This window comes from Gopherus flavomarginatus, chromosome 12 (assembly GCF_025201925.1).
Source record: "Gopherus flavomarginatus isolate rGopFla2 chromosome 12, rGopFla2.mat.asm, whole genome shotgun sequence".
NCBI lineage: Eukaryota > Metazoa > Chordata > Testudines > Testudinidae > Gopherus > Gopherus flavomarginatus.
Genome location: NC_066628.1, coordinates 42,868,892 through 42,895,265, shown reverse-complemented (window position 1 = coordinate 42,895,265; position 26,374 = coordinate 42,868,892). Strand labels below are relative to the sequence as shown.

The 26,374-nt window shown below is 39.9% G+C and overlaps 1 protein-coding gene across 3 annotated transcripts; it reads right to left on the bottom strand.

Moving 5' to 3' along the window:
* Positions 1-390: 390 nt before the first annotated feature.
* On the bottom strand, positions 391-26,044 carry DGKE (diacylglycerol kinase epsilon). Of its 3 annotated transcripts, none has more exons than XM_050920728.1 (12): positions 25,972-26,044; positions 24,686-25,169; positions 17,990-18,149; positions 15,646-15,765; positions 14,358-14,501; positions 12,271-12,428; positions 11,828-11,879; positions 6,576-6,689; positions 5,324-5,395; positions 4,544-4,671; positions 4,107-4,218; positions 391-3,771 (listed from the first exon to the last, which is right to left on the bottom strand). In XM_050920728.1, the coding sequence occupies exons 2-12, from the start codon at positions 25,141-25,143 to the stop codon at positions 3,580-3,582; spliced, it is 1,710 nt and encodes a 569-aa protein (XP_050776685.1). In that variant the 5' UTR covers positions 25,144-25,169; positions 25,972-26,044; the 3' UTR covers positions 391-3,579. The 3 variants fall into 3 exon arrangements, with proteins under 3 accessions (XP_050776685.1, XP_050776684.1, XP_050776686.1); XM_050920727.1 differs by having other exon boundaries at positions 25,943-26,035; XM_050920729.1 differs by lacking the exons at positions 11,828-11,879; positions 25,972-26,044 and having other exon boundaries at positions 6,576-6,658; positions 12,380-12,428; positions 24,686-25,633.
* Positions 26,045-26,374: the final 330 nt, after the last annotated feature.

Genomic DNA, 26,374 nt, shown 5'->3' with positions numbered 1-26,374 from the left:
TAGCTTTGTGAATGAATAGTTTGAATGCTTGCTAAATTAATATCCCAATATTTCTACAGCTGTATATTTTATTCAAATTAATATGCTTATAATAAGCCTCTGAGAAATTAAATGTATTCATAATTTATGTCATCCTTAAATGCAGTGTGGCTTTTCTTAGAGCAGAGCATGAATTTCAATAGCAGAGCACCCTCTTCTGAGTAACTAATATATTGCAATATTTTTATGTTTCCAATTGTCAAACTCTATTTTTAATTTAAAAAAATAGGATAATCAATAGACAAAACTGTATCATGTGCTTAATGTTTTCTAACATCTATTTTTTTTAACTGTGAATTTCATCAGATTCACAGCCATGATAAATATACAATAGCACACGAGCAACTATCATTAAATCTGAAAAGTATCTTTATTTAATTTATATGCAAATTAGACATGGGGAGGCAAATGATAATGACTTATAACTTCCGCAGTCAGACTAAAGTGGTTTCACAGGGAGAAATTCACAACAGAATCTGAGTTTAAATTTGTGATGAACTGAAAACTTTTGATTAATAAAACAGTTGAGCAAGAGAAGTTTACAAAAAAAAAATCTTCAAAAAAACCACAGGTTGGTAAAGTTGGGAATTGCAAGATTCTTGTGATCACCTGACTTATTTAAATTCTAGCCTTAACATTTGTTTTTAAAAAGTCCTCTGACCTGTCTCCAGTTGTCCACAATTCCAGAAAAGTGGGTATGGCATATCTGACATCGAGATAAAAATTTATAGCGAGTGCAATCTTCTACCATCCTCAAATAGAATTTTCTGAATGGCTTTCCAAGCATACATTGTCTAAATTTGCTACTGATCAAATGCCCTCAGCTATTCAGACATTCACTTCTAATCGCTCATACATGCAGCATAATTCTCCTCCCATCAGCATGCAAAGAGCGATGATCTGGCTCAGACAATTATGGCCATTCTCAGAAAGCAGCTCTCCAAAATTACCAAGTAGGTGTTAGATGAAGTGTTACCTTCACTGCCCACTCTCCTCCTGTATTACAAAGCTATTCATGGATTTATATTGCCCAGAGAGTATTTCACCCATTTGGTACCAGATCCTGAGAAGTGCTCAGTGAGTTGCAGTCAGTGGAAGGATCCAGCTTGTCTGCATACAGTACCTCCTGGCCAATACCCCATTGTCTGAGGTGCTGTACCTAAGTTTCCTTCCTCCAACCAAGAACAAAACAAATTGGGAGACAGCCTGTTCTCACCAACTGTGATGTCATCTAGAGCAGTGTTTCTCAACGACCAGTCCGTGGACAGGCACAGATCCCTGAGATCTCCCTGACAGACAGGGTTTAGGAAGGAAGCAATTCGGTCACTGGTATCCATCTAGAGACAGGATGGATCTTCAATCTACCAACTCCTCAGAACCAGGAAAAAAGCATTTTATAAGCTTTTATTTAAGGGTAGGGTGGGGGTTCAAACTTTCAAAATTCAGGACAGTTTTTGATCCTATGAGTATTGAAATAGATCTTGAAAATTTCCAGATAAACTTTAGATGATTCTCCCCAACACAGTTTGATAAGTTTAGATCAAGAAATCCTGTCATTGTCTTTCTAACGTATCTGCATTCCAAATACATACCTAGTTTTTCCAGAGCTTTATAACTTGTCTGTAAACATTAGTATACAAGGATAAGAGCATAATATTTAAATAAATATTTTAAAAATAAGTGTGAATAAGTTATTCAAATATAAATAAAGTAGAGGTTTACCAGTTTAAAATGATTTTTAAGCTAGTATAACCTAAAGTCAGTTTTAACTAAAGAAGATTTGGATCGTGGATCTATCCATAACATGGTATATCTACTTTGGGTATTTTTAATTTACTTTTTATGTGGACTTCTGTGACTCAAATCGCAATGTATTTACATGATAAATTATAAATTCAAAGAAGGTCTATAAGGCTCCCAAGTATAAAATTTACATTTTTTGTCAACATTTACAATTAATTACATTCTAATCACATATATAAACAAACACCTTGCAAATCTGTCTAAATATGAATTTACTAATGTCAGTAGTATTTAGAATCTAGCATGTAAACTTTTTAAAAGGGACACTGTCAAGTTAAAACATATTTTTATCTTGAAAGATTATTAAAAATGGAAGAGTTTCAAAAATGTAATTAACTTTTTACCATATAAACTATGTTTGCTTTTTGCTTTTCACTCAGCATGGAAAATTTAAACCAGAAAGGGTCTGTTTAACTTCCTGGTCTATCATGCACTGATATAGTGCTGTTGTGTTTGATTTCCATAAACCTGTACAAAAATGCTTAAATAAATTGTTTAAAAAAATGTTTTCATGAACATTAGGTAATCCATGGAAGGTCTTTTTTAGATTTTGTAAAACAACTGCATTTGGTTTACAAAACCTAGATATATGGCCTACCCTACTTGATAGTGTCCCTTTAAACTAGCATATAGAAAACAAAAGGAAAGTTATTTGAAGGTGCTGGCTTAAAATGACAAAAGAGGTAAGAAAATTCAGTGTTTAGACCTTTCCTTAACTTGTCACTGGGCTTAATGTATACAGCACACATCCACTATAAATTCAGTTACTGTTTGGAGATCATTTGCAGTACATGAGCTCAACTGGATTGATTAGTGACAGGTTTACTCCTTAGCGTCAAGCTCTTGGCTTTGTAGGTTAAGTTACTCGCTCATAAAATAACTAAAGAGCAAATATTGATTTCTGCTGAAGCGACCATGAAGTTTTAAACCTGAGAAGCTTCAACTAGGTCAATATTTACCCTGAGAAATCTTGATGGTTACCTAAACAGGATGTTTATATCTACTGTTAGATCTATTCAGAATTTTTGTATCATTGTTTGCAATAATGCTCTTTTGTGGCCATAAATTTAAATGGGAAATAAAGTTTTAAATCCCGCAGAGCTATTATTCACCTTGCATGACCTAGTCAGGAAGCAAAATATACATATGTTCTCCATCTGTTTTTGCAGATAATACATCTTTACTGATCATATATGTATATACGATCAATGTGGTGGCACAGACTGACTTGCCATGTTGCTATTTTCAGATCATCATCAGACAAGATCAGTTATCTGTAACAGTTTTTAAAGTGTTACCAATGGTCTCCAAAAGAAACAATCTTGTTACATAGGTCTTAAAAGATGGTCGTGCTACCCAGAGTCACATTTCAATATTTCTGTTATGTGCACTTCACGGTATATTGTTTAACTGAGTAAGACATACTGCTTATTTAAAAGAGAAAATAGTATTCTCAAGACATACTAAAACGACATTTAGCCTTAAGAAAAATCAGTTTAAGTTATGGTGAGATTTTCATTTTGATAGTATATACCTAAGTGTTTTACTAAAGGTTAACCTGGAGGTTTTTCCATTAATACTTGAAAGCATGGCTTTTTTTTTTTTTACCCCTATGCCACTCACAAGTCTACACCTTACTGCATAAAGATATAGTCATTGAGATAGAACATTTAATATACATTTAATTACGTTTTTAAACAAGAATTGATTAATATATTATGTAAAATCCTTCAAAACCTATATGTCTTCATCCATCTGTTCCTTTGTGTGTTCCTGCTCCGACATGCTGGAAGCATCATCATCCGTTTGCTCACCCGAGTGATATAACATCAGTGCATGTGTCTTATGAGTTATGGTAACAGTGCAGGGTCCCTGTGCCCATGGCTCTCCATCCACCTGCATTGGCATCTTTGAATTCTTCAGAATCAGCTGGTATTAAATAAAAGAGCATATACAGAATCATAACAGTTCACTCCAGCCAAAGGTATTTCATTTACAACTACTGCTTATGTACTGATATAGCAAGACTTTAGCCTCCCAGTAGAGAATCTTAGTATATTGTTAGTTATACACATGTATAGGGTGTCCATAATTGAGTTGTGGGGGTGCAATTTAAGTGGCAATTAACTTTTCCAAAAATGCTGAACACCAGAGTCCCCAGTAAACTGCAGCTTTTAAAAACAAAGATGTGGTCAGCAGCTGAGCGCCTAACATGACACATTCACGGAAAAACTTGGGTAAAGGTAATCATAAATGCTACGTACCCTCACAGTGTGTGCCTGTCCTAGTCGAACAGGATTTGCTAATTTCACCTGAATCTGTGCACAGTGGAAAGAGCCATAAACTCCAGCAACTTCCAGCAATCCATCATCATACCTAAGGTTTAGAAAAAGAGACACTTACTATAAAAAAAAAAGGTGTGAACACCACTGAAATAACTGTATAAAAAACTTTACATGGTCTTTGTATTAATAGATAAAACTATAATTAAAGTGACTGATACAGTACATAAGCTTAAAACTATCTGTTTGCCTTCTGCTGCATAACAAATTCTATGCACTCTATAAAATCTTATGGCCCAGATCTGCAGCACCTACTTATGTGAGCAATCCCTCTGATTAATGAGACTGCTTACTTAAGTCCATTGGTCCTTACACTGTAATAAAAAAGTATATATTATAACCATTGATGCACTACATACCTTGCCAGGGGATAAGGCTCATCACCCATTCCTTCCCATAATCTACAGCCACCTCCCCAGTATCCAATATTCAGGACGATGATACCTTCCAAATTCGGCAGATCAATTCTCTCACCATCCAGCTCTAGCTTTACAGATACACAACAGATTGTTAGTAAGTTACTGTGGGACAAATTCTGCATGTGGGCATGTGCCACTCTCTTCATGCATTAGGGTGGCCATCCCACTGAAGTCAATGTGAACTGGTCCAATATGACCAGCATGTGTGTTATTTATAAAATAAATATAAACATATTAAGAAACAATATTTTTGAATTCATAATATGGTATTGTATCCTACAACCCCCACTTCTATTATTAACTAGCACTTTACAGTTGCAAGGGTATGTGACTCAGACTCGTATAGTCCCTCTGCACTGGAGCAAGTTTCACCTATACACCGGGATTTTAGCTACACCAGGGGCTCGATCCAAAGTCCATAAATGTAAATAGGAATCTTCAATGGGTTTAGGATCAGGCACTAGATACTGTACAGTAAGTTCTGAATAGTCAGTTGCCACAAGTTAATTTTGCTATTATATCAAAAGGTAAGCAATATACAGGTACGCTTTAAGAGGTCTCTCTGATTGTATCTAGTGGAAACTAGGCGTTACTTAGACTTTTTTATTTATAAAAACTACTAGATCATTTCCATTTAAGATCCTGCTTTCTTGAGGGAGGGAGATGTATGTTCCCCTGGGAAAAAAACGTGCGTTAGCAAGAGAACATAAGATACCTTACCTCAATTTTTTTGTTAAGATCTTTACATTCCTGTACTAAACAATCTTTGGTTCCATAGAAAAAATAAACAGCCTACAAAAAGTTAAAGAGAAATCAGTATCAGAAACAGAGAGCAAGACAAAGATAATTCAATTACAGTTATAAGAGCTCAATCTGAAATTCTTATGTAACATGAGATATTTGTGTATCATATTTGCTTTTAAGTTTCAGGAAGAGGACGACTCAGTCATTACTACCTAGCGCAAGTAAGAGTTTTCCCTTTTAAAATAAAATCCGTACTACACTTTTAAATAGAGTTAGGCAGTGCCATTGCTCCACTCCATTAAGTTTCCAAATGACTGAAGCTCTACAGAGATCAATATACTTAAGACTGCTTTGCAGGTAATTAAGAACAAGAGTCTTTCCCTCTGCTCCAGAAGGGGAGAGCAACCCAAACAGTTGGAACCTGGCTGCAAATGCACCTGACCCACCATAAGCTCCCCAAGGAAGCTCCTCTACAAGAGCTCTAGGACTGAACCTCTTCTAAAACTGAGGGAGGACAAGGTAGCGCTAAGAAGCATGTTCCATAGCTGATACTACAGTCCATATTCACAGCCACTACTGTACAACCTAGAAATATGGAGTGGTAAGCCAGCCAAAAGCAGCATGGTGGTGACAACAGTCCCCCGCCCCCAATTAACCAAGATCCCTGTGCATCTCAAGACATGTATTGCTGAAGGAGAATGAACTTCCTGACCCAGGGAGATAAACCCTGAATGTCCAATGGAACCATGAAGATGAAACTCCGGGAGCTAAACTAGAAGAGTTTCTCTTTCTCTATGTAGGAAAAAATTTCAAATAAGGGAAAATAGGGCCCTAATGGCAGTTTCCAAGGCTGGACGTAGCTCTAACAGTAGTAGTCACAACTGCAGCAAATCAGTGGCCTGAGCTGTTTCCACAGAAGTCAAAGAGAATTTTGCCATATTACTAGAAACCGTAACTGTGATACTGAGCAACAACAAAATGAACAAACATTAGAATAAACTAGACACTAGTAAAACACAACCTTAGATTAAGATGCAAAAAAAAATGTTTTGCTTGATTGCTATAAAATGTTAAAAAGCCCCAAGTTTGTCTCAGACTGTTACATAAAACAGCTGATACTTAAATACTTGCATGAATTAAAGGAGGCTATTTGCAATCTTTTGATTAAAGGGTGGCAATTCTCAGTATTTTTGGCAAGAAGTGGGAAATGCTATTTTACCAATCACACCTTATTAATAATTCTGCTGGAAAACAGTGAGGGGGTCTTCTCACGATGTGCATGAAAGTTGAGAGCCATGAGAGCATCAGGTCCTATAGAAAAATAGTTGTTCATTGTGAACACCTGCGGGAAAACAGCTCTAGTTAAAATTATGGAGACATGAAAACAAAATCCTAGCAATATGCAAACTGGAAGTCACACATGTGTAATCTGAAGTAGCAGATAACCAGTTCTTAGTTAATATAAAACGATTAAAGGCTCTCAGTTATACAGGTGCTTCGATGAGAATTACCAAGGGGTGGGAGAAGCACCCACATTACAGAGCAGAATTTCACTGACTCTTTGCATGTATCAATACACTGCTGCCACTACTTAAATATTATTGTTGGATTCATGGAGTTTTGCACACACTTCTCAGCTACCCTTTGACTTCCTCAGAGAGAAGGAAAGCCCTATGACCACTTTCACAGTATCCTTTGTTTTAAAAAGCTTCTTTTGGCACTTTCAGTGCTCACTGTGTAATTTTTAAAAATAAGCAGGGCTATCGATTAATCACAGTTAACACACTTGATTAACTCAAAAAAAATGAATTGTGATTAATCACAGTTTTAATCGCACCAAACAATAGAATACCAACTGAAATTTATTAAATATTTTTGGATGCTTTTCTCCATTTTCAAATATGTTGACTTCAAGCACAACACAGAATGCAAAGTGTACGCTGCTCACTCTATATTATTTTTTATTACAAATATGTGCACTGTAAAAATGATAAAAGAAATAGTATTTTTCAATTCACCTCAGAGAAGTACTGTAGTGCAATCTCTTTATCGTGTAAGTGCAACTTACAAATGTAGATTTTTTTGTTACATAACTGCACTATAAAACAAAACAATGCAAAACTTTAGAGCCTACAAGTCCACTCAGTCTTACTTCTTGTTCAGCCAATTGCTCAGACAAACAAGTTTGTTTACATTTACAGGAGATAATGCTGCTCACTTCTTATTATGTCACCAGAAAGTGAGAACAGGCGTTCACATGGGACTTTTGTTGCCAGCTTTGCAAGGTATTTACGTGCCAGATATGCTAAACAGTCATATGCCCCTTCATGCTTCCATGCTGATGATGCTTGTTAAAAAAATAATGCATTAATTAAATTTGTGACTGAACTCTTTGGTGGAGAATTGTGTATGTCTCTGGTTCTGTGTTTGACCTGCACGCTGCCATGTATTTCACGTTATAGCAGTCTCAGATGATTATTCAGCAAATGACGTTCTTTTTAAGAACACTTTTACTGAAGATTTGACAAAACGCAAAGACGGTACCAATGTGAGATTTCTAAAGATGGCTACAGCAATCGACCCAAGGTTTAAGAATCTGAAGTGCCTTCCAAAATCTGAGAAGGATGAAGTGTGGAGCATGTTTTCAGAAGTCTTAAAAGAGCAACACTGATTCGGAAACTACAGAACCCGAACCACCGATAAAGAAAATCAACCTTCTGCTGGTGGTATCTGACTCAGGGTATGTCTACACTACAGGATTATTCCGATTTTACATAAACCGGTTTTGTAAAACAGATTGTATAAAGTCGGGTGCATGCGGCCACACAAAGCACAATAATTCGGCGGTGTGCACCCATGTACCGAGGTTGGCATCGATTTCTGGAGCATTGCACTCTGGGTAGCTATCCCGTAGCTATCCTATAGTTCCCGCAATCTCCCCCGCCCATTGGAATTCTAGGTTGAGATCCCAATGCATGATGGTGCAAAAACAGTGTCGCGGGTGATTCTGGGTAAATGTCGTCACTCATTCCTTCCTCCTTGAAAGCAATGGCAGACAATCATTTCGCGCCCTTTTTCCCTGGATTGCCCTGGCAGACGCCATAGCATGGCAACCATGGAGCCCGTTTTGCCTTTTGTCACTGTCACCGTATGTGTACTGGATGCCGCTGACAGAGGCGGTACTGCAGTGCTACACAGCAGCATTCATTTGCCATTGCAAGGTAGTAGAGACAGTTAGCAGTCGTTCTGTACCATCTGCTGTGCCATTGTAAATTGGCGATGAGATGATGGTTATCAGTCGTTCTGTACCATCTGCTGCTGTCATGGGTGCTCCTGGCTGGCCTTCGCTGAGGTCGGCCGGGGGCGCAAAGACAAAAATGGGAATGACTCCCCGAGTCAATCCCTCCTTTATGATTTATCTAAAAATAGAGTCAGTCCTGCCTAGAATATGGGGCAAGTGTACTAGAGAACCAGTGTATCAGAGAACCAGAGAGCACAGCTGCTCTGTGTCAGATCCCACAGAAATTATTAGCTGGAAGCCATTCTAGGGGGTGCCCCTGCAACAACACCACTCGTTGCTTCCCTCCTCCCCCAACCTTCCTGGGCTACCATTGCAGGGTCCCCTCATTTGTGAGATGAAGTAATAAAGAATGCAGGAATAAGAAACACTGACTTTTTAGTGAGATAAAATGAGGGGGAGGCAGCCTCCAGCTGCTATGATAGTCCAGGCAGGACATTAAACGGTGGCGGGGAGAGGAGCCCAGCATCCCGCTACTATGATAGTCCAGGTAGTACAGAATCTTTTCTTTAGACATGAAAGGGGTGGGGGACGCTGATGGAACTCAGCTCCTAGTTGCTATGATGAGGAGGTTACCAGCCGTTCTGTACCATCTACCGGGAATGACTGGGAGTCATTCCTATTTTCACCCAGGCGCCCCCGGCCGACCTCATCTGAGGCCAGCCAGGAGCACTCACAGGATGATGAGGACAGCTCTCAGTCCTTTTGTACGGTACCGTCTGCCACCGGGGAGGGGAGGGGAGGGGAGAGGATGCTGCTATTCATTGCCGCAGCACCGCGTCTACCAGAAGCATGCAGTAGAAATAGGGTGACATATAAAAAAGTCAAGAAACGATTTTTTCCCCTTTTCTTTCACGGGGGTGGAGGGGGGGTAAATTGACGAGATAAACCCTGAAACACCCCAGACAATGTGTTTGACCCTACAGGCACTGGGACTCAGCCAAGAATGCAAATGCTTTTCGGAGACTGCGGGGACTGTGGGACAGCTGGAGTCCTTGGTATCCCCTCCCTCCCTCCATGAGCGTCCCTTTGATTCTTTGGCTTTCCGTTACGCTTGTCACACAGCACTGTGCTGTGGCCTCTGTCTATCATAGCCTGGAGATCTTTTTCAAACACTTTGGCATTTCGTCTTCTGTAACGGAGCTGTGATAGAACAGATTTGTCTCCCCATACAGCGATCAGATCCAGTATCTCCCATATGGCCCATGCTGGAGCTCTTTTTGGATTTGGGACTGCATCGCCACCCGTGCTGATCAGAGCTCCAAGCTAGGCAAACAGGAAATGAAATTCAAAAGTTCGCAGGGCTTTTCCTGTTTACCTGGCCAGTGCATCCAAGTTCGGATTGCTGTCCAGAGCAGTCATAATGGTGCACTGTGGGATACCGTCTGGAGGCCAATACCATTGATTTGCGGCCACACTAACCCTAATCCGATATGGTAATACCGATTTCAGCGCTACTCCTCTCGTGGGGGAGGAGTACAGAAACCGGTTTAAAGAGCCCTTTATATCAATATAAATGGCCTCGTTGTGTGGACGGGTGCAGCGTTAAATTGGTTTAATGCTGCTAAACTCGGTTTAAACGCGTAGTGTAGACCAGGCCACAGATGATGAAAAAGAACACGGGTTGGTTCTCACTGCTTTAGACTGTTATCCAGCAGAACCTGTCATCAGCATGGATGCATGTCTTCCGGCATGGTGATTGAAGCATGAAGGGACACATGAACCTTTAGCGCATCTGGCATATAAATATCTTGCTATGCTGGCTACAACAGTGCCATGAGCACACCCGCTCTCACTTTCTGGTGACATTGTGAACAAGAAGCGGGCAGCATTATCTCCTGCAAATGTACAAAAACTTGTTTGTCTGAGCGATTGGCTAAACAAGAAATAGGACGGAGTGGACTTGCAGGTTCTAAAGTTTTACATTGTTTTATTTTTGAATGCAGTTTTTTTTTACATAATTCTACATTTTTAAGTTCAGCTTTCATGATAAAGAGATTGCACTCCAGCACTTATATCAGGTGAATTGAAAAATACTTTTTTGTTCTTTACAGTTCAAATATTTGTAATAAACAATAAAATGAGCACTGTACACGTTGTATTCTGTGTTATAATTGAAATCAATATATTTAAAAATGTAGAAAACATCCAAAAATATTTAAATAAATAGTATTCTATTATTAACAGTGCAATTAATCATACAATTAATTTTTTAAATCGCTTGACAGCCCTAAAAAGAAGATAAAGGTTCTTAATGCCAGGTCTGCAAGAAAAACATGTAGTAATCTAGTAAAGAAACCATAAATCCTGCAGTTCGTTCTGTGGATCCCAACATTTTAGAGCTGACGCTGCTACTTAACTACAATATGCAAATATAGATATTTACAGTTCATTATACCTTGGAATTTCAACTAACCCTGTAACAAGTCAGATATCAACTCCTTCAAACACTATTCAAAGCCTGATTCTTCTCTCACCCTGATGAGAATCAGGGGGTAACTCTACTGATGTCAGTCCCAAAAGTGTAAAACTGATGTGAGATTAGATCACTCTTTCAAATACGTATTCACTTTACAGGCAGCTTACTTATCTTCTTCATATACCAAATGGTTATATCTTTTTTCCTGAAACTTTCCAGAGTGGAAACACATGATTTGCAATCCTTCTCACATTTCCTATTTTATTATTCTTGTTTATTGTGAATTATAAGATTATCATGTAGTAAGACTAGTGATCTCAGCACTGCTGTAAACTTGCATAACAGCTTCACTTCTGTGTCAGCCAATTAACAAAGCAGTTCATTATTTTCAGTGCTGCCATCTACTTTCCTAATGTACTGTGAACTGAAGAGAAAAGCATAACAAACAGAGCACTGGACTGGGACACGGAAAACCTGGGTTCTATTCCTGGCTCTGTCACTGGCATGTGGAGTGACGGGGGTGGGGGGAATTATTTTACCTCCCCGTGCTTCAGTTTCCCCATCAGCAAAATAGAACTCCTTTGTAAAGCTTTTTGAGATCTTCTGATGAGAAGTGCTCTATCAGCAAGGTATTATTATACAAACCTTCAGGCCAGGCAGTTTATTTTATTTTATTTAAAAAGCATATGCAAGTAGGAAATAAAATAATCAGTTCATACAAGCATCCGGTAAGATCCATATTTCAGTAATTTTGAAATCATACCTTTTGTTTTCTTAAATTGTAGTATCCTTTGTTTGTTATCTGAACCTTCCATCTGAAAAACAAAAGGCTATTATTTAGTCAAGTCACAGAAGATGAACTACTCTCACTGAACTCAAACTGCAATAAGAAACCAACAACTGCAATGTAAGAAATTATAATTAGAAGATGGATGTTCCTCAGAAGATTCAGAGGTTTGGTTAAATATTTAAAGGTTCAGCATTGGAGAAGCTGCTCAGCAGAGGCTCCACCATGTCCGACATCCAGTAGCTCCAGCTTCCCACTGGAGCAGTTACACCTGTGCACATCTGCAGGTGCCTTGTTTGTGTTTCCTTACCAAATCTTTGCGGTCACTGAGTGTTACTGTTGATTGGTAATGCTTTCTGGAGTTTATAGATAAAATAGTCATGGTGCCATGGGATTCACTTTTGTACTGTGTTACTTACCTGTCTAATTTAATTCCATCTGCCTCCATTACATTTCGTAAAATTTGTTCCACTGGGACTTCTCCAGCATAACCTGCACCCCAAGCCAATGTATTAGACAGGTCATTACCTGTTCCGAGAGGTAAGATTGCAACTTGTGGAATATACCGTTCTTGTCCCTGTGACACAGAAATGGTACATTTTAGAATCTCCTTTTCTAGAGTCCTCTCCCTCCCTATTATCACCAGAAATGTTGAAGATAGCGGAACACCATTAACAGAAAAGCTGCTTCAATGGTTATTACAGAGTTGCACAGAATGTACTGCAAGCATGGCAAATGTCAAATCTAAGCACATGGGATCGAGAAAATATGAAAGGTTGAATTTTTAAACTAGGCAAATACCAAATGCACAAAAATAACATATCCTCAAGTGAGCAGCCCCTTTGGAAAATATCTTGCCTTTCCTTTACTGCCGTAGCCTTCCCTCTGTAAAGCTGGTCTATCTACCTAGTTCATAGAGCTGTTGTGAGATTTAAGTTTTCCACTGTGAGAAGTAATTTGAAAAAGTGGCATCGTGGTTACTGTTGTTTAATCAGGATATATATGTTTATAAGAAAAAGGATGTTTCCTCTTCTTATCAGCCCTGCAACCAGGGATCTGAGAGTCAAGCTAGGCTCTTTTTTCCCCTTCACTTACCACCAGTAATAAAGGTTTTAAAGCTCAGCCCTCAGAGGAATACCTATGTACTGCCAATGCCTGTAATAGGTTTTCAGGAGCATAACATTTTGTCAAGAACTCGGCTAAGGAGGCATGAGAGGGCCTACAATCCAGCTGACACCATCTTAAGTATGTTAACTCTCCAGAGCTAAGACGACATTTTCCTCCACGTATTTCATTGTACCAGCAAATATGTCTCTCTCAAAAGAGTTTATAGGTTGATGATATGCATCATGACTCAGTCGCAGCTTTCAGTACAGTACTTTACAAAGCAGGGCCGCCCAGAGGATTCAGGGGGCCTGGGGTCTTCAGTGGCGCGGGCCCCCCACTTCAGCAGTAATTCGGCAGCGGGGGGTCCTTCTGCCCCGGGGCCCGCTGCTGAAGTGCCTCGAAGACCTGCAGTGGGGATCCCTTGCCGCCGAATTACCGCAACTAAGACCTGGCACTTCAGCAGTGGGTGCCGTTTCGGCGGTGGAGGGTCCTTCCGCCCCGAGCAGAAGGACCCTCCGCCGCCGAAGACCCGGAGCAGAAGAAGCTCCAGGGGCCCGGGCCCCATGAGAGTTTTCCAGGACCCCTGGAGTGAGTGAAAGACCCCACTCCAGGAGCCCCGAAAAACTCTCGTGGGGGCCCCTGTGGGGCCCAGGGCAAATTGCCCCACTTGCCCTCCCCCGGGCGGCCCTGTTACAAAGTATTATTAGTTAACAAATAAACATTCACTTTGACTGGCTCCAGAAAATTGGGAAATGGGAATTAAATTTTTATTATCCAATTTTGTGAATTTGCCACTTGTTTTCTTTTTTCTGAAGAGAAAAGGAGGTGTGTGGATATTAGGCAGAAAGGATGACAATCGAATGAGACATCCCAGGAGTTCTTGCTGACACCTCTTAAACTGAAAAGATGTTCTATTTAGAAACAATACTAAACACAAAATTTCTTTACTTCTTGTCAGTAAGTAACGGTAGAATGAAAACCAAATATTTAATAATTTATCTACTTCTGTCCCTTAATCTCCTTCTAAAGTCACAATCTGTAATTGTGCCATTATTTTGATAGCTTTAGAAGTTGAATACTTTTGCTGAGAAATAAGCAACCAGAGCAGAAGAACCTTACTATATTAATGAGTCTATTAACAGCAAATTAAATTTCTCTTTAGATTACAAAGGAATGCATAAAATAGGCTACACTCTGTGAGCAGAATGGCTTCTAAATTAAATGTTCAAAGTCTGTATCTCTTTATTGTGCATAAGCTACTTTACAAATACTTTTCTTAATAGGTTTACTCTGAAGGATAGGCATGACCCATATCCAGATAAGAGATTAGGGCTTACGCTTTGGCCAGTTACAAAAGTTATTTCACCACAATACTTGCAAAGATATTCAAACACAATACCTTTATCTTCATTTCATCAATTGCATCCAGGACCCAGCCCACTGTGCCATCCCCACCACAAACAAGCACCCTAGCAGAATTATAAGGCAGCAAGGTACAAAGCTGGAGTGCTTTGGCAGGTGAAATTTTGCTCAGATCAAAAACCTATGAACAAATGAAAATAAAAATGAAAATTTCTGTAAGTTAAGACACACCACATAGGGTTTACTTCACAGATCAAAACATCTTCACTTATATATCAGGATGCAAACTGATCATCATAAGTTCCAGTCAACTGCACTGGCAAATGATCATACCAAAGACCAAATCCTACTCAGATTCATGTGAGTAGTTACTTCAGTGAATATGCATATTAACAAAGCAAGTAGGATTTTGCCCCAAAATAATTTTTTTTTAATCCAGTAATGTCAATCTTTCACTTTTACAAGAACTAAAAGTAATGAAATAAAAAACTGTTTAAAAAAAAAGACTTAAAATTCAGTTTGTAAAAGAGTTTATTCATTGAGACTACTCTTGGCATTGATATTTTTTTTTAAACAAAGACCTTAAATTCAGACTAGCAGAAATCATTAAAGGCTCTTGCTTTGAACTTCCTTGCTTTGAGGAAAGAGAATTAAGATGTAGTCAGGAAGTCTAGGAACAGCTCTCTTATGTCAGAACATCCTGCGCCTTCCCAGCTGAGTTTAAGGGACAATGGCAACACAGAGAGCAACACAGGAAAAGAGCCAGATGTATTGCCATCTTCACAAGTAAAGTTAGGATTGAAAAAGTTTCAAAAGAATCACATCAAACCCACACAGTTTACTAAGGACTGTTGCACCAGATAGAGTGACCTCGTGATGGTGTCGCACAACGCATCATGTAGTGAAAAGAAAAAAAAAAGTTATGATTTTACTTATGATTTAAACTGTTTTTTAAATTGTTCTCTATCTTAAAAGCCTCATACCTTCTGAATGAATAGGAGACTTATGGAAAATAAAAGCAGTGAGGGGATTATTGCAAGTTCAGCTTCTATAAATCTTGGTGACATCTAGCTCCTTTTCAAACTCATTGTTTAAAAACAAAAAAACAAAAACAAAGTTCCTTCCTTAAGTTGCCTTTGCAGATCCGTGCTAAAATCCTCGTGTCCATTTTTCTTCAAATGAGAACTGCACCAATCTGTTTCCTTAGCTGGAGATTTGTATCAAACGGCTTAAAAAGATCCTGTAGTCCATATATAAGGAAAATGCTGGTGATCTTAATTGAGTATTTAGTTTATTACATAGTTATGGCTTTTCCCCACGATTACCTGAACTGGGTTTAAGAGAATCTTAAGCTCTCCCAACAATGTTTCGCCCATGTTGTTTCCACTACGAGTATTAGCCAGGATTATTATTGGGGTCCAGTGTTTACCATAGGAGGATGCCAACTGCAGAAAGAAAAAAATTCCATATGTACACAAATGTGACAAGCCTGAAAGGCATGAGGGGCTTTGAATTCCAACTTCAGTCCCCATTCACACAAAGACAGGAAAAATGAATTAGTCCATTATTTTAAATAAAAAGTTGCCAATTCCCTATTTATAGTGAGTACAGAAACAGGCAATCTTTGCAAATACGTGATAAGTTTTACAACTTATTTCAACCAGTAGTGTTCCCAGTCAATGAAGATTTAGTTGGAAATGTCAAAATACAGCTACTAAAAGTCATTTCATTTTTGTGTGTCTTCTGATTGACCTCCCCTGTGAATAGCCTAATTTGCATGTGAGAATTACAGGTTGAAAATTCAACCTTGAATCATACACAGTAATGCAGGCCCCAACTCCCTTTCCCCTCACCTTCGCTGCCCAGTCCTCCAGGCTCCCTTCTGGCACCTTCCTGCAGTCATCCCAATTCCCCAGCATGCTCCCATAGCCTGCTCTCCTCCCGACCCCCTGCCAACCTGTAAGCCCCTACTTCCCCAACTTCTCCTCTGGCAAGATCTAGCAGCTACCCCATGTCTTCAGCCTGCAGGGAGGAAGTTTGCTCTGTGCTCCATTATCCAATAACTCTCCTTTCCTGCGCTGGGCCCATGGGAATAGCAAGGCTAAGACTACTAAGCTTGGAGCGGGGCTGGCTCTGCTGTCCTGGAATCTGCCCTGCTCAGAGCATATAGGGTTGGCTGCCTGTGGCATAAACAGCACAATAGCCTATAAAGGCTGAAGGGGGAAGTACAGGCACCTCAGGTAAAATTTCTGAGCTGCTTGAGTTTTATCACAAGATCCCCCTAAAGTTGTTCAGAAATCATTCATAGATTTTAAGGCCAGAAGGGACCATTAGAACATCTAGTTTAATCTTCTGTATATCATAGGCCACTAAATTTCACCCAGTTAGTCCTGTAACCAGCCCATTAACTTCTGTTTGACTGATTCCCATCTTCCAGAACGGCATCCAGGTTTGATCTGAAGACATCAAGAGATGGAGAATCCACTACTTTCCTTGGCAGTTTGCTCCAATGGTTAAATCGCTTTCACTGTTAAATTCAAAGTAAAAATAAGGCACACATTTTTGTCTGGCACAGCTTTTAGCCACCAGTTCTTGTTCTGCCTTTCTCCACAAGAGCAAATAGCCCTTTTGTACAGGTATTTTCTCCTTGTAATGTACTTATACACTAGTCAAGTTACTTCTTATCATCTTTTTGTTACTTTGTTTAGTTTAAGCTCTTTAAATCTCTCACTGTCAGGCATTTACTTCAGCCCTTGAATCATTTTTTGCAGCTCTATTCTGCACTTTCTCCAGTTTTTGCCAACATCCTTTTTAAACCATAAACACTGGAACTGTACATAGTGTTCTTGTACCAGCCTCACCGATGGCATACGCAGAAATAAATTCACCTTGCCTCTTTTATTCACTACTCCCGTTTATACATACAAGGATCCCATTAGCCCTTTTGCCACAGCATCGCTCTGGGGAGAATATGTTGAGTTGAGTTGCTTGCTCACTATGATCCCTAAATCCTCTGAGTCATTAATTTCCAGGGTACAGTCCCCCAATCACGAAACTCGTGGTAGTACTGTGAGTGTTGACACACTGCACTATGCAATACGCTCTATTTTGGTACACAGAAAATATTTTTATTTGACAGCTTTACCTTTTTGAAGAGTCAGTTTGTTTTCACAGTTTTTAATTTTGGGGTACAATAGAAGTTTATTCTTTAACAGGCTTATTCTTACCAGGTATCCCTTAAAAAAAGAAAGACTTTATAGGATCTCTCTCCAATATCTACAGTAGTGACTTGGAGCATGGAAACATTTTTCTTTTAAACGGCTCTGTTTATAGATTTTGCTAAAGATTTAATGAATATTCTCTAACATATAACAGAGAATTAAGCATTAATTACTTTTGGAATTTTTGACTAAAGATGATTATGGGATTTAAACAGTTGTGGTTAAGATGTTTAAGAAAGCAAGGTACTATAGCCTCAGCATCACCTCAGAATAATTAAATGTAAAAATCTGTTCAGTCTCAACCAGGATGTTAATAAAATGACTAATAAATTCAAACAAACACACTGAGCATTTACATATTCAAACACTGATTCAGTGTATAACCACCACGTCATTGCACTTATTTCATATTTAGAATTATGTATTATAAAAATAAGGATACAGTTACCTTTCCATAATCAGTTCTTTTATCCTTACGTATCTGATTAATGGTAGATAAATAATATGGTGGAATAATTAAGCTTCTGAATTCTCCAAAACGACACTTCTCACTCTTTAAAGAACTCTGCATGCAATCATCATGTACAGTGTGCTGACACCAAACACACCTGAAAATAGAAAAAAAAAAAAGAGTCCAAATGGTGGTTGGTGGTTTGACTTGATTTCTAACCGTTTGGATTGAAACAAGGTTGAGTTTACTTATATAGGGCTATGCAACAACACTTTGTAAAGTAACGTATATTAATACAGCACAAGTTATGCAATGGGATCACAAAATAATACTGTAGAACTTGCCTTAAAATACGGTAGTTTATCAACAGCACTTACACTCTTAGAAATGTGCAGGATCGAATTCAGAAAAACTAGCTGTCCTTTACTTAGAGAATTAACAGGAGAGAGTAAACATGGTCTAAAATATATTTTTATTAATCAAACTAGGGGAAAGCAGGCATCAGACTGATTATTGGGGGAATCCTGGTACAATCAAACTTCATAACAGCTTCTCCTAGAGCAGGGAAAGATCCTTCAGAAAATAATGATATATAATCATGTTTTTGGTTTTGAATCCCTACAGTAATATTCTGGAACTGAAAAAAACAACGTAAAATAGATTAAGTGTTAAAAAAAGATTTAGAAAAAATTATGTTTCTAAAATGCATAATCGGAGTGATTTATATACAATATTTCTAATGTTGTAATGGAGCATCTAACTAAAATAATTAACTACTTTTTATTCTTTTTGATTATTGCCCCAAGATCCTTGACATCTGTGGAACACCAGCATCAGTACAGGGAACCAAACTAAACAGAGCCAACATAGTACGGTTAGAAAGCAAAGGACAAAGCCAAGCAAGGAGGGGAGCAGTGGATGAATCTATCCCCACAAAAAGAACAGGAGTAATTGTGGCACCTTAGAAACTAACACATTTATTTGAGCACAAGCTTTTGTGGGCTACAGCCCACTTCATCGGATGCATAGAATGGAACATACAGTAAGGAGATGGCAAATATATACTATGTATATACACATACAGAGAACATGAAAAGGTGGGAGTTGTCCTACCAACTCTAAGAGGCTAATTAAGAGGAAAAAAACCTTTTGTACTGATAATCAAGATAGCTCATTACAGTAAGTTTGACAAGTTAGGACTAGAGAGAAGTTTGTATTTTAATGGGTGGTCTTGGGGGGGGGGGGAGAAAGGGGAGAGAAGTGGGCTGAATAGAGAGATGAAAGACCAGAAAACGATGGAGAAAGTTTATAATGGTGATTGTGGAGCTGCAGCATGAGACTGCTGTACACTATAGCATAATTTTTAAATTCACAACCAACCATTCATTTTAAAATGTGTAGCTGGTAGAGAGCAGCAGAGCTGATAAAAAGTCTGAGAAAAACTCAGAGCAGATTTGGAGGAACCATGGGACAAATTAGTTATTAGAGGGTACTCTTGGATTTTATGTGCAGTGACCACAACTTTGAATATATTGGAGCTTATTAGACCTGATCTTCAAGACAGACAAAAAGAGTATTGGTGGGATGAAATTAAGAAAATAAAAAATTCAGACTGAATAGTAAGAAAAACCCAGCTCCTCCTCAAAGTAGCTTGGCACATTAAAACTAGACTGGACAAAGCACCAGTAAATGTACTGCAGGGAAGAGTTCCACACTGACAGAGATGTGGACTAGCTGGCCAAGTAGGTTGTTTCCACTTCTAATGTCCCCGTATGATACATTACAAAACCAAATACTTTTCTTAAACTGTGAAGTTTAGAAGTCATGCATTCTTGAACTCTAACACAGAGCTTTGTAGGCTATGAAACAAATATTCACTCATAATGATATAAGATAGGAAGCAAGTATATTTAAGGTTCTCAATATTACATTGCTCATAATGATAATCAAGTCCAAGTAACTACATCACATGCAATTCCCTAAATAGACAAAACTGGCATAAACTGTCAGTAGATAATTTACTACCTGCCTTGAGATGAAGTTGTTTCTTATTCAGTAACAAACATTTAATAGGTGGAAAACACAACTTATACTGTTGTATCTTACTTTTTGAAACTAGCATTTACTGTTGCTACTGCAAGCACAATTGAACAGGCAAATACAGAAAAACTGCTGACATGCTATCAATTAACTCTTCACTCCTTTCTTCTCACTGCCTAACTTCTATACTAAAAAAAGTGAATGTAGACAGCACACTACACTGTACACTGAGTCTTGGGCTGAAATACATAAGCATTGACTGCATGGAGTGTGCAGAAAGTCAAGACGTTTATTCCCAAGGAACTGGGAATAGACTCAAATAAGCAGATATCAAAATATAACTAGAAGAGTTTCAGACCTTTGGACAACTTGACAAAACAGCAGCCTGGAACAATACTTACTTCCATCTAAAAACAGAGCAGATATTTATATCTTTAACCAAGTAAGAAAAAAACTATTTTTTGTGTGCACTCATTAAAAAATTACTCCAGGTATACTTATAGTAATAATTTTGCTATTAAGTATTAAAAAACACACAACATATTCATAACTCATTACAAAAACAAAACTGAACAAGTTCTCTGTAGGTTTAAGAAAAACAGACCTGCTTCAAATCAACTACTGAAAGGTCACTGTCAACTCAAGTTTGGCCAAATATTTAGGATGTTGTAAAAATGAGCGTTTACAAAATTTAAAACCAATGGAAACATTAACATTTTTTGTAATTCCAAGGGAAACAGTTGTTATAAGCAAATAAATATTCCCTTGAACAGCTGGCAACAGAAACACTGCCGAATTGAAAACCTGAAAGTGAACGTGTAAATAGCTCCATTAATTTTCATCAACTGAAAAAAGAAATTTCAAACAGTAAAAAATAAACGGAATTTCAAAAATGCCTTTTAATTTAACAATTTAGTGTTAGTAAGAAGATAATAAATTTGTAAACAATATCATTTTTCCAGGTTGACAGCATCCCTTTAAATCCTAAACTCTAAGAGTTGTACAGCATTATGCAAAGCTGTAGCACAAAATCCCACAGCACATAGTTGCTCAGCAATTTAACCTATTCCTACAGCTGTCCTGATGAGAGACAATATAGGAGGAAATATTATAATACCTAATGCCATCCTTTGCAGAAGGCTAATCCTGGTTCACCACATCCAAAAACCTGATTTAAGCAGCTGTGGAAGCTATTTTTGGAGTCCCTCCATTAATCCAGCTCTTATAACCATGGACACTGAGGCTTGGTCCACACTACAGCATTAAATCGATTTAAACAGCGTTAAATCGATTTAACGCTGCACCCGTCCACACTACAAGGCATTTTAGATCAATTTTAAGGGCTCTTAAAATCGATTTCTGTATTCCTCCCCAACTAGAGGAGTAACCCTAAAATTGATATTACTATATCGATTTAGGGTTAGTGTGGACGGAAATCGAAGTTATTGATCTCATTCTTTTAATGAGCTACCCAGAGTGCACCGCTCTGGAAATCGATGGTAGTCTAGGACCATGGATACACACCACCGAATTAATGTGCCCTAGTGTGGACGCGTAAAATCGATTTTATAAAACCAGTTTTATAAAACCGGTTTTAATAATTTCGATTTTATGCTGTAGTGTAGACGTGGCCTGACATTCCCGATGGGTGACCATTTCTTTTCATTGCTGGTCATGAATCCTGCCCTCAACCAAACACACTTGAGGCTCCTTACAGATGAGTTAGTTGTTTGCTCTTCTGGAGCTCTACTTGCTTACAAGCTGTCACATAAGAGTTGGGTAAAAATAGGTAGCAAGTAAAATTGAGGAAAGAAGTAATTCCTTTGTAACATTATAGACACAATTATACTTTCTCTACAGTCGTATGCACCTACTCTCATCTGTGTCAAAGATATTTAATTGAACAATAGAGGGAAGTCAGTCATGGGTTTTCAGCAATCAGCAGTAGCTGAGAAGATTATCTAAGAGTAGGTGCCTAGGAAAATTAAGAATACAACTGAGCTGTAGATTTAATTTAAGAGTAAGTACTGAACCTCCAAACTTTCAGTGTGAAGCTTGCACGGCTGCTGACAATGTGCAAGACAATTCCAATGTCCAGACATACAGCTAGTCAGACAGTGGAGGTACTCAAGGAATATCCATCCATCTGCAGGTTTTACGCTAAAAGAGTTCAGACAATGCAGTTACTAATGAACAAATATGCCAGATCTGTACATACTTTGCTTGGGATCAATACTCTATTTTCTTTATCATACAAGCTGACTGCCAAAATATGTTTTTGAAGGCTACTGTTCATTTTGAGACCATTTGAAATCTCCAGCTCAACTTTTTGCCACCATCCTTTCAACAATGACTCACTATTTCCTTAATTACCACCACACTAATTACTTTTAGAAAAATAAAAGAATACTATGCATACCATGGAAGACAATTAACCTCAGTCTTATTTTGTGTGTATCCCTCTCTCCTTCTCTCTTGTTTGCTATAATCTCCCCATGTCACAGTAGGTGTATGTCACTGAAATTGTAAACCCTTGAGTAAAATGCTGTGTCCTCATTCTCTATACAAAGTGCCATGCACAATTATAGCACTATGCAGAGATCTTAAAAAACACTGTACATTATTTTCCTGAAATCATGAAAGAAACAATGAAACTTGAGAAACACAAAAATTCAACTGGAGGGAAAAGAGACAGGAAGAAAAGATGGGAAACAGATACAATTTGTGTTGTAAACTGCAGATGAATCACACAACAGTGCAACCAGTATTAAATATATGATTGCCAAGGCTGAATGAGAGTTTGACAGTAGAAGAATAGGAGTTTTATACATACAGATATATTGACTATTCGTCCATGCTGCTGTACAGCTTCAGAGCCTGGCAAAAGATTTCAAAGGTGGTTCATCTAATTAGCTTGCCTCATGAAAACTACCTGAGTAAGTAAATATGAAGCACCAAGCACCAGTCCATCCCAAAGTATAATACATAATATTTTGTTCATGATAGCAAAAAACAGCCACAAAATGGACCACAAATCCTCAATGCATAATTTACAACAACATGCATGTGACAAAACCTGAACACAGACATACATACGATGACACTGGGGTGAAATCCTAGCTCCAATAAAATCAGTGTCAGAACTCCTATAGACTTCGATGGGTGTCAGGATTTCACTTTAGAAACTTATCCTACAGAATGAGGGATGTACATATAAGAGGCCAAGTTTTTGTCTCAGTTCCAGTGATGTAAATCCAGAGTATGTCCAGTGAAGTCAATGGAGTTACAGCAGAATGAGGGATGTACATATATGAGGCCAAGTTTTTGTCTCAGTTCCAGTGATGTAAATCCAGAGTATGTCCAGTGAAGTCAATGGAGTTACAGTGGATTAACTGAAAACAGAACTTGGTCCATGAGGATAATATTTACAGAACCAACTCCATGACATTCATCATGTTGACTAGTACCTCACTCTACAAGTAGCCCATTGAAATCAACAAAAGCTAATTTCAGGGTACTGAGATAACTTTTGATTTGATATTATAGATATTTATATTATAAAGTAATCATAAGCTAATGGGTGACATTTTAAGAATTGCCCATTAACTTTCAGGGGGAGTTCTGCTTATTATTATTTGTAGTATTGTAGCACTAGGCGACCTACACATGGACCAGGCTCCGTTGTTCTAGATGCTGTACAAACACAGAACAAAAAGAGAGTCCCTGCCCCAAAGAGCTTACAATATAGCAGGGATCGGCAACCTCTGGCACGTGGCTTGCCAGGGAAAGCACCCTGGCGGGCCGGGCCAATTTGTTTACCTGCCGCATCTGCAGGTTCGGCCGACTGTGGCTCCCACTGGCCAATGGGGGTCGCGGGAAGCGGCACAGGCCGAGGGATGTACTGGCCACGAGTTCCCGCCGCCCCCATTGGCCTGGGATGCTGAACTGCTGCCAGTGGGAGCCGCAATCGGCCAAACCTGTAGATGTGACAGGTAAACAAACTGGCCCGCCCCGTCAGGGTACTTACCCTGGCGAGCCGTTTGCCAGAGGTTGCTGAACCCTGCAATACAGTCTGAGGAGGACTAAACCCCATTTGCACCTATAGTTGTTTAATTTATATTGTGTTTTGTCGTAAATCCAGCCCCAATCCTGCGAAGATTACTGCACCTACTTAAAGAGAACTACTCACAGTGCATGAAGTTAAATCAATGGGATTACTCACAGTGTGTAAAGTTAAACAAATTATAATTTTCTGCAGGAGCAGGCCGTACGTTGTAAACTCTCTGGGGCAGGGACTGTCTTACTACATGCCTGTACAACATCTAGCAAAATACAGCCTTAATTCTTGATTGGAGGCCTTAGGTGCTGCAGTAATACCAATAATAATAAAATAGATGACAGTGAGCTATGCTTTACCCCTAATTTATAACTACAATCTCCCAGCTTTACTCACGCTGAATAGCACCTTATCATAAGCAGTCTCATTGATGATAGGCCCTGTGAGAAATTCTAACAGAGCTTCATGCTGGACAACTTGCTTGAACTATTCTAGCATTTTATTTAGCAGTAAGGTGATCAAATATTGCCACAGCAATTACAATAATGACATGATACTGTCCTTCCTGCACATGCAAGCACATTCTTCTGCTGTACCTGTAGTCACAGAGCTTGGGCTGGGTGCCACACTGCTGCTTGCATACGACACAATAGCTGCACAGTGGGACGTTGCCTCTGATCCAGTGATGTGCCATAGAGGTGTGGGGTTCACCATCACTCCTCATCATAATCTCCTTGCAGAGGAAATGATGGTCGGCCTTCTTGAGACACCCTTCGTGGACACACAGCCCACAGCAGTTGCAAAAAGCTCCCTGAAGAATGTGTTGGGCACACACACAGCAATAGGTGGGCTGGCCAAAGAGATCCGTGTAGTGCCAGTCATGCTTGCTCTTGCGGAAGATGTCTCGCCTCAGCACCTGCCTCCGGGATCGCTGGAAGCTGCACCACAAGGTGATCACTACCGGCAGAATCACTGAGCACAGAGTCCAAAAGGCCAAACTGCAGTCCGCAAACACTCCTGAGAAGGGAGGACTGCTGTTTTCCTCCCCTTCCATCCCTTATGGATTTTAGCTTTCCCTGTCTAAATGGTCAAATTAAACAAGACAAGCAGGGCTAACTTGGGGCTCACTTTCCAATTCAGGGATACTGTGGGTGGGTTTAGGAACCATCCTTTATTGTATGCTTTAACTTTTCCCCTATTATTATTATACTCCCTTTCCCCCTCCTGAAGCCTGACTCACAACTCATCAGACTGGAAACCGTATACTTGTTATCATGATAATTAACCTCTGCTTTTCTTTCCACCCTGGTATTATCCTGAAATCCTCTCTTTCCTCTTCCAGCCTGATATACCAATTACTATCAGAACCACCCTTCTTGTGAGACACCTGCTCCGACAAATGATCAGCCTCACTTTTCCAGATATAAATAGCCTTATTCTTCCAATAACTCCCTTCCCCCCACGCCACAAAAGGGGATATGATAATTAACCGCCCCTCTTCTTAATTCACGGAGTACCCCAGGCCAAGAACTGGTCTAACATCTGACACTCCACCCAGCCTCTGCTTCCATCAAGACTAGCTTTAATCCCCCTGCCCGTGAAAGCCCTGGTATTATACTGACCCCCTCCCCCCCAATACAACAACCTTCTTTTCTTGGGGTTTCTCTCCACGCCCCCCTCCCGCCACCCTTCCCCCACTGCCTAGGGTAATTACCCCTCCCCCAGGGACGATGGCCTGGGGGGGGGGAATTAGGTGCCTACCTTGTTATAACCTCCTCCCTCCCCAGCCCTGGAGGCTCCCCTCCCTCACCCCACCCGCTGCCCCAGGCCCTGCTCGCGCCCCGGGGTCTCACCCGAGGTCCCCCCGCGGGGAGGGTCTCACCCGTGGGCGGGAGGGGAGTCGGGTCGGGGAAGGGCCCGCAGCAGCAGCGGGGCCGGGGATGAGCCGGGGAAGCTGCGGAAGCGGAAGGAGCCGAGACGAGGCCCCATCGGGGGCGGTGGCTGCTGATGGGGGTTGCTAGGAGACGGGCCGGCAACCGGAAATGGTCTTGAAAGGAGGAGAGAGGGAGGGGGCAGGGGAAGAGGAGGGAAGCGGGCGGCTGGAGGGGCGGAGGGATCCAGCAGAGAGGAGAGGACGCAGGCACTGGAGGGGCGGAGGGATCCAGCCGAGAGGAGGGGAAGAGGCAGCTGGAGGGGCGGAGGGATCCAGCAGAGGGGAGGGGGAGCAGGCGGCTGGAGGGGCGGAGGGATCCAGCAGAGGGGAGGGGGAGCGGAGGGCTGGAGGG

Bases quoted from the DNA above. Each gene is read 5' to 3' on its own strand.
- DGKE (XM_050920728.1), bottom strand. From the start codon at position 25,143: ATGGAAGGGGAGGAAAACAGCAGTCCTCCCTTCTCAGGAGTGTTTGCG. The intron at 6,690-11,827 runs GTATGATTTCAA...GTTTTCCCGCAG, and splicing joins ACAATTTAAGAAAACAAAAG to GTGTTCACAATGAACAACTA. The intron at 4,219-4,543 runs GTATGTAGTGCA...TCTAAACCTTAG, and splicing joins GAGCCTTATCCCCTGGCAAG to GTATGATGATGGATTGCTGG.